The 14,111-nt window shown below is 39.3% G+C and overlaps 1 protein-coding gene across 1 annotated transcript; it reads right to left on the bottom strand.

Moving 5' to 3' along the window:
* Nucleotides 1–4,021: 4,021 nt before the first annotated feature.
* Nucleotides 4,022–9,993, bottom strand: LOC118326261 (aquaporin-3-like). The gene is made up of 6 exons (XM_035659227.1): nucleotides 9,807–9,993; nucleotides 6,348–6,474; nucleotides 5,962–6,099; nucleotides 5,726–5,841; nucleotides 5,397–5,614; nucleotides 4,022–5,228 (listed from the first exon to the last, which is right to left on the bottom strand). The coding sequence occupies exons 1-6, from the start codon at nucleotides 9,912–9,914 to the stop codon at nucleotides 5,027–5,029; spliced, it is 909 nt and encodes a 302-aa protein (XP_035515120.1). The 5' UTR covers nucleotides 9,915–9,993; the 3' UTR covers nucleotides 4,022–5,026.
* Between the last annotated feature and the right edge of the window lie 4,118 nt (nucleotides 9,994–14,111).

Here is a 14,111-nt window from a genome sequence, read left to right as displayed (position 1 = left end):
GTGTTCTAAGGACCCTAGATTTATGAGCAGCCTCCATTTCCTTCTCAGCAAGGCACAGTGGCCACTCTTGAATTTAATTCAACAATGTTTTTATTAAATCGGTCTTCACCGCAGTCATCGATTGACACTCACAAGATAAATGAAATGAAATCTGTATTTTAAAAACAGCACTGTTTGTTTGTCATTGTAGAAGTCACAATAATTACATTTGAAAAATAAAAAATACATGCAGCCACTAAGAGTTGCAACATAAACATTTCTGTTGGAGATGTGTTATTTGAATATTAGCAATTTTAGCCAGTACTCTGACACACACTTAACCCAGAAGCCATGGTTGCTGCACTTCTTTTCCTTGCTGAAAATGGTATTTAGTTGTGAAAAAGCTTATTTTGGAAGTTTGGAATGCATGCATTTTTAGATACAAAAATGATACAAAAACAATTATACCTAAAAGCAGTTGGAGAATGCATATCTCCTTTCCACATATGGAAGAATGAAATGCAATCACATTTTGCAGGAATGCTTGGAGTTGAGACATGCCTGTCCAATCTTGCTTTGGCCGCGTTTGCACAATGCATTCAACCATGATGGCACTTTCAAAACTGTCAAATAATTGGGACCAGTTACTACATTTGTGAAAGATTGGATTAAAGTTGATGAAAGGGAAGGTGAAAAAGTACTTTGGATAGATAATTGTTGGGCCAAAGAATCCAGGAAAATGTATTTGATTCTGCATTGCACAGTTCAGATGACATAAATGTCATGTGATTTGGAGGGGTTCATTCACCACCACAATTTATTGTAATTGGATAGGAATCACCTCAAAGTTGTTGTATTGAACTTGTTGCTTATTTGGATTCACTGCAGCAGTAGATACTGCTGTATTACACATGGTCTGCACATGGTACTAATTCTTCTCTCAGGTGTTTTATACTATGTATAACAAAGCCATTAGTGTTGCAGTCTGAACCAGACATACCATATAGCTGTGTGAGATACATTTTATTGCTCTGTAAAACGTTGGGTGAAAGTTGTTTGAACCTACCAGGGTAATTCACCTCTTATACAGAATCTTTCTTTCTTTGCAATATAAGAGTGAAGAATGCCCAGTGTGCCCCACATATCTATCATGTTGTTTTCCCTGTCAGATTGGTTATATAATGCTGAAATCTAGCCAGGTGCAAGTTCTTTGATGAGACTCTGGCATAAGAAACATGGCTTAAGGGATACAGTGGGATTTTACAGGTATACTCAGTATCAGATCCTGTGAGAAGGAAATTTACTTGGTATGTGAGGTGCTATATTGACGGTATAATACAGTTTTAGCAGGAAAGCGTTCTGTTTTGGGAAGGAGTATTTTTTTACAACAAGCTTTTGTAGGATCCAGGTATGCTTCTTACTTCATGTGATTAATATAAGCTTTCATGTGTTTGTTTTTCCTGTGAAGCTGTGGACCTGCTGAAACAAGCAGCATTATCTTTTGTGTTCTTTTGTGGCTAGTTACACGTGGTTTTTACCACATTGGATTTGATATATTTGGATTTATCCACTATTAAGATCTATGCAGTAGAAATAATCAATATGTGCACATGCCAGTTTATGCAGTTAGATAAAGTTCAATAAATGTGGCAAAGACTAGCTGCTACAATTGGTGCCAAGTGAATCCTACAGACTTCAAAATATACAGAATACAAAGGGCAAAAAATTTGCTGAAACAATATCTTACAGAGCCATGATACATCAAACCTGATCTAACGTTAGAATTCCATTGGAGCCTCAGGCAGCATACTGTACCTAGCAAAGGCAGCTCAAAATAGAAAACATATGTCCACAGCCATAAGGTTGGTGAGTGCTGCTTGGATCAGCTCTTTAAATAATTATACTGACGGTTTGGCACGTTTTAGTCCATTGACTACAGATTGTGTATACCTTACATTAATACTAACAAGCTTCCAAAGCATATCTCATTTTTTTTTGGAAGAATTTCCTTAAATCCAGGGCACCGTTAGGTCCTGTTTATTTCATTACGATGGTTAACTTTTATTTCATGAGGAGAAGCTGTTTTGAATACTCTTGCTGCTGGTGTGTTCAAAGATGCTCCAACATGCTGACACGTACGACCTGGCTTTGATTCTCTGATAGCTTACATCATCATGAATGTAATGCTACTCCGCTGCTGGCTTTCAAATGTTAAAGGAATAAATTGACATGTGGGGAAATGTGCTGTTTTACTGTGTCGCTACAATTTGCATGAGATTTATACAACTTATTTTTGTGCATCATGGAGCGAGAGTCAGCATGCATATAGCTTAGCTTAGCATTAAGACTGGAAGGGGGGAAGGAGTTTACTGACTTTATTCAAAGTTTAAAACTAAACCTACCAATACCTCAGCAACAAAATCGCTATAGCATGAATTTCCCCTGTGAAATCACAAATTTCTTTAACTGCGACCTTTGTTTATGCCACAGATTAAAAGACAACTATAAAGTTTTTTGCAACATACAGCTGAATCCAGCAGTAAGATTAATCCAAAATCATCACATGCTGACAGGGACCATTTTACTGCACTGTGCTTTTACTTGGCTAAGAATACTTACATACTTTTACTTCAATAAGGCTTTTGCTGCAGGACTTTCAGTTGCAGTGGAGTGTTTTCACAGTGTGCTATTGATCATTTTATTAAGTAAAGAATTTGCATACTTCTTCCACCACTGAATAAACCTGTCTGTTTTGACAACAATGCCGTGTGAGTGTTTTGCAGGTAGTCCAGCCTTTAATCTCTTTCACACATGCAAGGAGACCTGCTAAGACCTGTTGGTCCTGCCGGAATCCAAAGTCTGCCAAACATTTTCCCTTTCTGTGATGCTCATGAAATCCTCTGTGTGAAAATTCAACATCAAGTAGGCGTATTAAGCTGGATAAAGAGCAAGTATGTTTACATGTCTCCATATTTTCTTAATAAATGGTAAGTAGGCAAGAGTTTCTATCAAAGTGAACCCTTGGCATGGCGGACCAGAGCTGATTTGATTTATGCACTGAAGGACGTTGGCCCAGTTCTGGTCTGTGGATACTGAGGTATGCTTGGAAATAAAGTGTAGCCTTGAAATAGCAGTGTAAAATACTGCTGTGCACTGCATAATGATGGAGCAGGTCTCCTTTTGGGAACATAAAATCATTATTAAAGACCACAGTTGAGTGAATGTAGAGATCACTGTGTAGTCTTGTTTCCTGCTTGGCTCTTAAGTTCGGTCACTGCTGGTACACTCTTAACTGTCAAGAATGATAAAAATATACAACAGATTCTGGAATATTTTCTGAAGCTGTTTTCAGAACTATTTTATCTATTTTCTGTAGGGATGCATGATTTATCATCCAAACATTAGTATTGGCTGATATTTGACTGATAGCGGCCTATTGGCAAGTGTGATAGCGCTCAATGATGTCAGTGGCCAAAGTTTATCTGTTGTTTCGCATTGCCCTGGTTACATGGTTGCTTGAACACCGAAATTGTTATTTTAAACATCAGTATCAATATCAGCCACAGAATGTCACGATCAGTGTATCCCCACTTTCCTGACCTTGATATGATCTGGAATTTATATTATATATATATATATGTTGTGTTATGTGGGCTGGTATGTGTATTTTTCACACTTTGTCTCCATAACTTGATGTTCAATAATGGCTCAAAGTTCCTACCTTATTTATTTTTCTATTTTCTAGTAACTCATGTAAATTGACTCTGGATATGTAATGACCCATGTTTTTTTTTAGGTATTGAAATTAGCACACATCTTGCTTATCCAACCCCATCTGACCCAATGTTGTCCTACCACGAACAGTGCAAACAGCTTTGAACACTTGCTTTCAGAGAGGTGTAACTCACTAGTACGTCCAATTGTATTCTGCTGTATAGAATACAATTCAACCGCCCCACCCCTCCCTCGGAGAAATGAGAAGCATTTGTGGAAGACAAGAATGAACAGTAACAAGAGGGTAACATAATCCACATTCATGCAATGATAAAAAACAGAACTTTATGGTCTCAGTACAAAAGCGTTTCCCCTCAACCTACATACAAACACATCAACAAGCATACATGAACAATTTTAAGACAGATTAACAGTTTAATGTGGTGCTGTACATAGAAGGAGATAATTGTCATTCGTTAACACACATTTAATATTTTAGAGCGGGATAAGATTTAGTTCATACAAAGGGTAAATGATCTAGTTTGCTAGCTGGTATCACAACAATTGTCTGCTTGTTTAAGAATATCTGGTTAGGACTTTTAAAGGGCAAAGAGTGTATATAAAAAGACAGCCGCTTTAATATAGCTGCTTTAGATGGCAGTGGTAAAGTGAAGAATGTTGTGGGAAGGATTTAGCTTCACCACCACTTGTCAGCTCCAAACAACAGAGCTGATTTTGATCTAGTCTACACAGATAGCATCATTCACATACTGTACTTAAAATGCAACATTCTTCCCAAGATGCTCCCTGACAGATATTTTCTGGTCTTTTAGGTTTGAAGTTTTACATTTTTATTTCTCAATTTCCTGACAATCTCCCTGAATTCAAATATTTACAGTGAAAGGTTCTGGACAAAATGCACAGGAAATAGTTAGGAAAGACATACATTCGTCTCAATTTATCTACTGTATATAATTTTGTAAAACTATATATAAAACTACATTAGTATAAAGGATACAATACTGTTTAAACTGTGAGTGTTACAGACAATAAGATCCAAATGTTTATTATTTTCATTAAAAGAATTAATGTAATTCTGTGTTTTGAAGTTGTGTTTCTCCCCTCTACACAATCATTCCTCTACAATATAATACAATCACATAATAATGGAAAGAGAGTTTTCACAAACATGCAGCTATCTTGGGAGATATCACAACAGCTGTAAGGATGGTTTGGAAAAACCAGTTGTGGCTGGAAGAAAAAATGCTGGTGTATGTCAGTATTTACAGAATGTGCATGTGTTCAAGTGTGCAGCTGAATGTCTGTAACACACTCAGTGCATTTCTTTGGTAAGTTCTTTGGAGTTGTCGTTGCTGGTGACATTTCTGAGTCGGACATTCTCCTCCTCTGTGCTCTTACGGTCGCGTACTTCTCCCTCCACATGGAAGCCAACCATTAACTGGTAGATCATCACACCGATGATGGTGCCAAGGAATGGGGCTAAAACTGGCACCAGGAACCAGCCATTTCTGACCCTGAGGGGTGTCCAAAAAAAGAGTCATACAATTATACAAAATTTGTTTTTATTTTGTCCCCAGGAAATGAGGGTTAATAGGTGGTGAGCACTGTGAGAGTATTATTAAGGAGAGATCACATAAAGATGAACAATTAATGAGGAAAATGCTTTAAATCTGTGCACTTACGTGAAAACCTCACTACCCCACCCAGCCATAGCTGTGAAAATACGTGGTCCAAGGTCTCTGGCAGGATTCACAGCATAACCAGAGTTAAAGCCCATAGACAATCCAATGACCAGAACCACAAATCCCACAGTAAAGGCCTCCAGCCCTTGGGGGATGGGGTTGTTGTATGGATCCACAATAGCCAGAATACAAACTATCAGTGCTGCTGTGCCAATTATCTGTGTTGGAGAGAGGTACATGTAAGAAGTCATAAGTTTTACACCTGAGTTGTACCATCTGTATTTCTAAATTGAGTGTATGATAGCTCATAACACATTTCAAAAAAGTACCTGATCAAAGAAGCCATTGACAATGGTGAGATGGTTTCCAGGGTAGGTAGCAAAGATGCCAGCTGTGGCACCAGGTCCAGTCACATTGAAACTTCCAGGGAAGTCCCACAGGGCATCTAAAGCGATTCAAACACACAGAATATAGCATTAAACAAATTTTTTCATTAGACTGGTTGCTTAAATAATGCACTTCATGTATGGTTGTAACAACATCATTACTTTAAATCATCCCTTACCATAGTACATGCCAAAAATGATTGCAGCACCAAAAAAAGCACCGATTGTCTGAAAGAGGAAGTACGTGGGGAACTTTCTCCAGCGCTCTCTTCCAAGCAGGCACAGGGCAAAGGTCACTGCAGGGTTCAGATGGCCACCTGCAAATGCACATGGCAACAGTATGTCAGTACATATTATAGACCATGAATGAACATATTGTGCAATAACATTACCTAGATACAGACTGAAACTCCGCATTTATCAGTATGAGGTGCAAGGCGTGTCAATTGAGTTCTTAAATATAATGCACAGAAAGTGTTTACTCCCCTGCATCCATCATAAGACCAACCGAGTCACTCAAAGATTTAAAACCCCAATGTAATTTTCAATAAAAGACTTTGTTTACCTGATACTTGGCCACAGACCAGGATGCCTAAGGTGGCAGCGAAGCCGAAGGCAAAGTTGACAGTTAGGAACATGCCATGGGAACCACCGCTCAACACTAGCTGGGCCACAGCACCACAGCCAAACATCTGGAGACAGAATAGAAAAGCAAGTTTACACTGGGTTCCAATAATATATATACACATATCAGTAATAAGAACACATTATCATACAAAAAAAATGCATTCAAAAAATGTGATGTGCGCTTGGCACATCAGGGCTTTAGAAGAAGTTTTGTGCACCACACACCAACCACATGAAGTATCTCATGAATGCTGAATGAATGCTGTACATGTAGTGCTTTGTCAGCTGTTCAAGGTCAAGCCAAGGGGTGAAATGAGGCAATGTGATCATAATCAGTGAAACCAGTAAAACAAAGGTCCATTAAATGAGCTCTACTCAGAATTAAATGAGCTCTATTGTGTTCATAATGGCACACAGGAGTACAGTATACCGTATGTAGAGAAAAGTTAACTGTGTTGACCTTGACTGGGGCGAACGGTTGCTGCTAACTGCGGAACGGATTTATCTGGGACGGGAAAAAACTGAAGTTCAGTTTACACTTTGAATGAGGGGAAAAACGTAACTGATGCTGTCACAAGAATGTGTCAACAGCATGTGTCGTCTTTCGATGTAGCAGCAGTCCTGCCAAGCAGGTGCCATACTGTTTATTCTACATGCAATGTGTGTATGTGTGTGTGTATATCCCCATGTCCTCTTTGTATGTGTTGGGAAAAAGAAATATGTGTGGTCCATGCTTAGGCTGCTGCTCTCTAAGCCCCCTGATGAGGATGCTTTTCAGTCTGACCACAGGACTCAGATGTTGAGGTTGGCTCAAGGGAACCACACTCAGAGGGACTGGCGCCTGAGGGGAGCTCATCATTGCTGGGCTCAGTCTAAACTCTTTTCCACCCCTGGTGAGGCCAGCCATTACTGGAAAAATACTATATAAATCAGCCCAATGTTAGAATTGTGCTTAGCTGTTTTGTTTTTTGTCTCCCTGATGTTATGCCATGATGGGCTCATGTGATGTGACAATAGAAATCAAAAACTCTTTGCACTTTACAGAGTTTTTCTTAATGTCAGAGGCTTCAGATTGCAAATGATGGGCCATTAGCTCGCGAGTGCCAGCTTCCCTACTTAGATCGTGTTCCCCCAGAAAAGGTCTCATTTAAATCGTGCACTCAATTCTGGAAAGAGTGAGTATTATTCCTAACTCTGAAGTGCTCATATTCACCAGTGACTGTGTGTTCACTCTGTTGAAGAATTCCAGCACCTTGCTTTGTTGCTGTCATACTGTTGTAGTTAGTTAACAGCGCCCCACCACTTCCTCAGCCACCATTCAAGTGGCTGATTCAGCTGGTCATGCATCCATGCAGCTACTCCCGGCTTTTAACACAGTCGGGGAGCTTATTAAAAAAAAAGCCCACAGCAGTCTGCCTGCTGAAACACACATTTGACAATTGTTTAGGAGCTCAAGGCAAAGAATCTGCTGGCCTGGAACCAGTCTCTAAATCACTACCTGTGTGATCTTTAAAGAGCCTCAGAAGAACCCCCTCGGCTACTCTCCAGGTATAACCAGTGGTTTGAAGTGGAAAATGCAGAGAGTGCAATGAGGGGTTAAGACAACAGTTACTGTGGGATGGCAAAAGACATGATCTGTCTATAGGTGCCCTTTAAGGACATATTTTCTAAGCCCCTTTAGGCGCTGGCGTGCTCAGACAAATCCGCTACACTGACATCAGCCTGTGGCCAAAAAGTAAATCAATATGTGTAGATGTCTGAATGCAGAAATATCCTGTTTTATGTTGGTAACAACTTGTCAGGAGCTAGTGACACAATGCCAAGAATGACAAAATCAAAAACACACACACACCCATACACACCCTTGCGCAGTTTACCTATCTCTCCAAGTCATCCTACAATATTAGCTGATTACTAATGAGCAGTTTGCTTTGTTTGTCACTCTAGCAGAAACTTGTATTGGCAGGCTTACATATTGAGAGAGAAGGTGGTAAACANNGATAGAGGAAGTAAAATTATGTTAAAAATGTCTGTAATGTGATAACTATTGTTCTGCCACTGACCCTCCCAGTGCTGCCATCGACATGTTTCACCTATTTAACACCTGTACCACACCTTTCTGTACCATCAGTAGCCACAATGCATGCTGAATCGTATGACTAACAGCAACTATTTTTTCAGTCTTTGGCTCCTTGCATAAGTAGTTTTCCACTGCATATCTGTGTTTATACAGTTTTCTTATTCGTACTTAATATCTGAGCTACTTGAAATTCTGACTAAGCTCATGCAAATGGCTTCGCTGGAGGGAAATACAAACGATTTTTAATTTTTTCTCCCATGGACTTGGATTATGTATGAGAATAAAATGCTCTCTTCAGTTAAAGGTAACATGCTTCTACGCCTTCATAACTGGCTTTGTTAATCACGGAGGATTAATTAGATGAGACACTAAACTCAGCACAGCCGCACTTTAAATGTTAAACCATTAAAGGAGCCTTTAGGTTGCCCACTAAGCTGGTTGTTGTAGTAGCATTTAAAGTATTAACTGTAAAACTTATTTTTAACTTATGTGCAAATTTTCTGCCAGGAGTGGGATAGGAAATAATACTTCTTAATAAACAGTAGCCTATTACAGCTGTATGTTTGTCAGTGTGAATAGCCCAGAGTCTCAGTGAAGTGAACTCTCTTTCTCCTCCCGAACAAATTTCTGTTGTTCATTTCATCCTGAAACAGGATCATCAAGGAAACATCAAAGTGGCTAATGTAAGTAGTTACAATTGAAGTTTAATCCCCTTTGATACTGAGTTATTATTTGACATTGACATGTTCTTCTTCACACACCTAACCCAATGTAAAGTGATAATAGGATGTCATGAGGTTTTGTGGCTTCGGGATCCTGGATCCCAGCTCCAAGCAAATATTGCAGTGTAATCATTAATATGGTTTTGTACACAGTGCATGCACAACCTGTTACTTACCTGTTTGTTCTGAACTCAATTTGCAATACAAAGAGTGTCATTTTACTCGCTTTGAAGTCTCTGTATGACTTACAAATTACACTGCTGCTAATGAACTGCTAATCATTCATCACCCTTCAAACAGGGCCAATACAAACATGATAGAATACAAATGCTGTCATATTGAGAGTCATTGATTATATTGCAACATCAAAAGAAAATAGAAAATTGAATAGTGAGGGTACTCAGAAAAAAGAAAAGACTGTGAGAGGGGACAGAGGTCAACTATTATTATCAACATAGGGCATATTTCAAAGTATGAGCGTTTTAGTGTTTTCATTTAAAGCATAGCAGATTTTTGGGTTTTAAACATCTGTTTTAGCGTGAGATGGTGCGATTTAAGTTCCATTCATACACACACGCGCGCACACACCCTACACCACAAGGATGAGGGTGCCAAGACACTCTGCCAGGGCCTGACGAAGCAGCAGGTGACGGATCTGGAAGAACCGGGACAGTTTGTCCAGATACACCTTATGTCTGCCCATGTTTTCTTGCTAGAGGCTGATTAGACTGTGAGAAGACAGGCACAGTGGGTAGCTTTCCTGAGTGGCTGTGAAGCTGGGCGGACCAGGTCCCTCTTATAGAGCTAAGATGGGCTTGGACTGGGCTGGTGCCAAGCCCGAAGCTCGGCCCCACCCTCTGTACCACGCCTCCCTGCTTTTCACGGTGTGATTCATGTTCTGGTTTTCTCACTGGTCCTCCCTCTTCCCCTTGCTCGCTCTCTCTTACGCACACTCTATATCGCTATACCTGTGAGCTCTTTCGCTGACCTCATTACTTACCTGCAATCTGATACTTCAGCCTCCAAAACACATATCCACTATCCATAACTACAGCTTATCCACATATGATTCATTTATCACATTTTTTTCAGATTTCTATCATTTTATAATGAATTATTTAATTTTATATTTTATATTGTATCTTCAAGTTTGAATTTAGAAATATGTTTAAAGGATATTATAGTATTTTCTTAATTGTGGGATTTAGGAACAGGTTCTGAGACCATGCAGCTACCTGTATCAGAGTATGTGTTATCTGTATTTGGAGATTTATATGCATCTTGTCTTTTTTATTTTAATTATATGCAATGTAGAGCACTGAACACTGACTATGGTAATACAGATTTACAGTGTAACCTCATTATTGCCTGACCTGATCTTAACCTTAAACCTGTTTTCATAAGCGTGCATTCAGCACCTTCCTTAGATTACACAAATTAATCGTATATAGAAAAACATACCTAATGGATATAAAGGAGAAGCACCCACACTCTAATATCCCTCACTTAATGCAGCCTCTATCCACTTGAATACACTAAATTGCTAATTTTTAAAATGAACATAATCCTAAATCTAAACCAAATATCCCAATGCCAAATGTCTCCAATTTGGATGTCCCCCATCCTGTTTAATGCATTTTGCTCCTCATGAGAATATAAATAAAACAGACATAAATAATGTAATAAGTAATGCATATCTGTTTGCAGCCCTTACCGGATTATTCACACCCGTTCACACACATTTCTCTTTTCACTTTCTGTCCCTCACCTCGTTTTCTCTGACCTGTTCTTTTGTTCCCGTTCTGAAACTTCATCACCACATATTATACCTTCTTTGTCTGGTTTCAATAGAGGTGTGAGAACATTTCCAGCCATGCCTCTATCAGTAGGAATCAGTGTACCATTTCTTTACTCTGTTTGGATGTCTTTTGTTCTGTTTGGACTGTGCCTGTTTTGTTGTGACAGTGGAGTACATTATCAACTTGGATCACCTGAACATTAAACTACAAAACAATTTTGCACACACATACCTGTATAGATTATTAGAACTTAAACCCGCTGTGCACATTTTAGGTATCACTGCAATAAACAAATAGCTGAATCAGAATAAATGTATCCCTTTTGTGAAAATATTCCACTTCACTGCCATGCAGAATGTATCTCAATGAGAACATGGGAAAAACAATGGTACAGCATATGATAGATATGTGACTTGTTTCGTCACTGAAGGCCCCTGAGGCAATCTGAGTCATGTCAGTTGCAGTGCTGTCATCATACCTACATGTGTCATGAATGTGGTGCAACATTGAACAGTTTCACTGCAGCCTCCATGGAGACAGAGACGGAGGAGGATGATGGACTAATAGAGTACCAAAGAAATTGAATGTGTCCCAAGCCAACACAGACAAGGTGAACATAATAATTAGATGAAACTATGCGCCAGGTACTTTGAGTTGAGTGGGAAATATCAACCAACAAGTAGTTACTCAGCAGGGAAAGTGGGTTCTCTGGCTCTCCCTCAAGTTCCTCCCACAGTCCTGTGCCCTTGTAGGTCAGCTGGGTTGAAGACTACTTATTTGCACAGGTATGAATGTAAGTGCAAGGCATTGTCTTTTGTTTGTCTTATGGTGTTAGCCTTATCTCCAGGCTGTTTTCCTGCTTTCTACCCAGTGGGTGACTGGATTTGCTTTAGTGCCCATGAAAAGTGAAAGGTCCTGTAAAGCTATATTTTCATTGACATTACTTACTATCAGGGGACCAATGAATGGACAGCAGTTGTACTGTAATGTAATGTAAATGTAAACTGTATATGTAACTACATATTTTCTGTCCACTCAACTCTGTTACTCTGTTTTTACATATTGCAGACAACCAGGAAAAGCTTTGATCGTTACATCACATGCTTGTTGATCATCACTGAGGTTTTTATGTTTACATCCACCTGCCTTGTGGATGACAAGTACAGACATAGACGGGATAGATTGGGAACCAGATTGCAACCAGAAACTCCAGCCTACGGAATGAAGATTTCAAAGCAGCTTGAGTTCTTGGTAAGAGGGGTGGGGTAATTCTCAGAGTTGAATACTGTTCCAGGTATCATCCAGGGAGAGGGTGGACTCATACAAATAAACCAATAATAATAACCAATAAAAATAAAAAAATTGGATGGACCGGACTCACAACACTGACACCCTCTTCAGGAAGGGACAGAGCAGACTGTTATGCCTGAAAAGACTAATTTCCTTCAGTGTGTGCAACAGATCTTTAACTAGTCAGTAGTAACCAGTGCAACATTCTTTGCTGTGGTTTGCTGGGGTGGTGGCATCAAGGAAGGCCAGCTCTGTATTCAGGATGGAACTGGACATGAAAAAGGATAAAGGACAAGATGTAAGCCATTCTGTGCAGACAACTGTGCAGGTATAGAAAATATACTAAGTTTAACTGGTACTTGATAAAAACATTAGTTTTGTACAGGTATTTTGGATTTAGATCCCTTTATTTTGTGGTGGTTATTCATTCTCAAGGCATAAACCTAGTATGTCGCTCCAGAATCCTAATACTTAAACTGTGCTAGCATATTTCTTGTAAACATTTTAGGCTGACCACGGTTGTCATCTTCTACAAATTTAGATTTAGGAGTGTGTTTTCACATATTTGTGCTTTGTATATGTCTTTCTCATTCAGTTTACCCCTTTAGGCTTCCAGAAGAAATCCCATCTAGATGGCCAGAGGAGCTGCATTTTTGGGCCACATGGTTTTAAACAACTTTTCCTGGAATAGTTTGGCTCAGAAACAGGACAGTAAATGGGAAAGGGAAAAGAATGGTGGTACCCACAAACATTAAGCAAAAGCTATAAAACCAACACAATTTTTTGTCCATTTTCTGCAAAAACAAGTCCTAACAATTAAGCGTTGCTGTTTGATACAAACAGTTTTTTCATGTTTTTTTCCCACAAGCCTGAGGTCCATAGAATATGGCACTGATCACTGTTTTTAATGTTTGTGATTGATGGCCATATGTACCATGTGTCTACCAGATGTGTTTGTCTCCAGCAGGAGTGCCAGTGTGGCAGTTGTTTTCCATTAGGTGCTGGAGGACAAGACAGATGAAGGCAGGTGAAGAAAGATTGATATCTGTCAGACAGTCAGCGCCCACCGCCTCAGGCCAGACTCAGATGATGTTAGCAACAACTACACACTGAAAATATTAACAGATTAATACACTTCATGCCAAGTCCTACAGGTAGCGCAGTTCACTGTTTCAAAGCTACCCTTTTTTGATCTCTTAAACCTTGTGGTTAAAAAAAAAACTGGGTAGCAGTGGTTCTGGTTTTTCAACCACTTTCCGTCTTTTAAGATACATCAGTCCATTGTAAGACTGTCAGAGCTTGCTTATTAATTTTCAATAGAACCGTGAGCCACATATAATAACTTCCTGTGTGGCATGGCAAAATAACCCCACAATATCAGTCCAAACAGGGGACTGAAGGAATCTGCAGTCATGTCAGGTCTTGATGTGACTGACTAATACACTGAACTTTACCATCAGGTTACAGAGTCATGTATTCTGTGGCACTGTAATATGTCGTTTCCTCAGGTTCCTGAGAGTATTTTTGGTAATTGTTTAGTGAATCACCCCCAGAAGTGTTTGTACATGTTCATAAAGACACAATATTGTTATTTCAGACAGTAACTTGGGGAAAGATGATTGTGAAATATGTCATACAAGCATGCGCGTTAAGATAATATATTGTATGACACTCTCTGTGTCATACATGTGTGTGCATAAAGCCTGTCTCTTCTAGTACATTGCAACCCAGTCTCATATAAAAACGTACCCTGGCAACGTTGGTCTAAAGTGCAAAAACATAGAGGGGTTACGATAATGGCCCTAAAATTG

Source organism: Morone saxatilis, unplaced genomic scaffold (assembly GCF_004916995.1).
Source record: "Morone saxatilis isolate NCDOM2014 unplaced genomic scaffold, NCSU_SB_2.0 Contig16, whole genome shotgun sequence".
NCBI classification, from domain to species: domain Eukaryota; kingdom Metazoa; phylum Chordata; class Actinopteri; family Moronidae; genus Morone; species Morone saxatilis.
The sequence above is the reverse complement of the archived record's forward strand: the minus strand, read 5'-3'. Positions and strand labels throughout refer to the sequence as shown.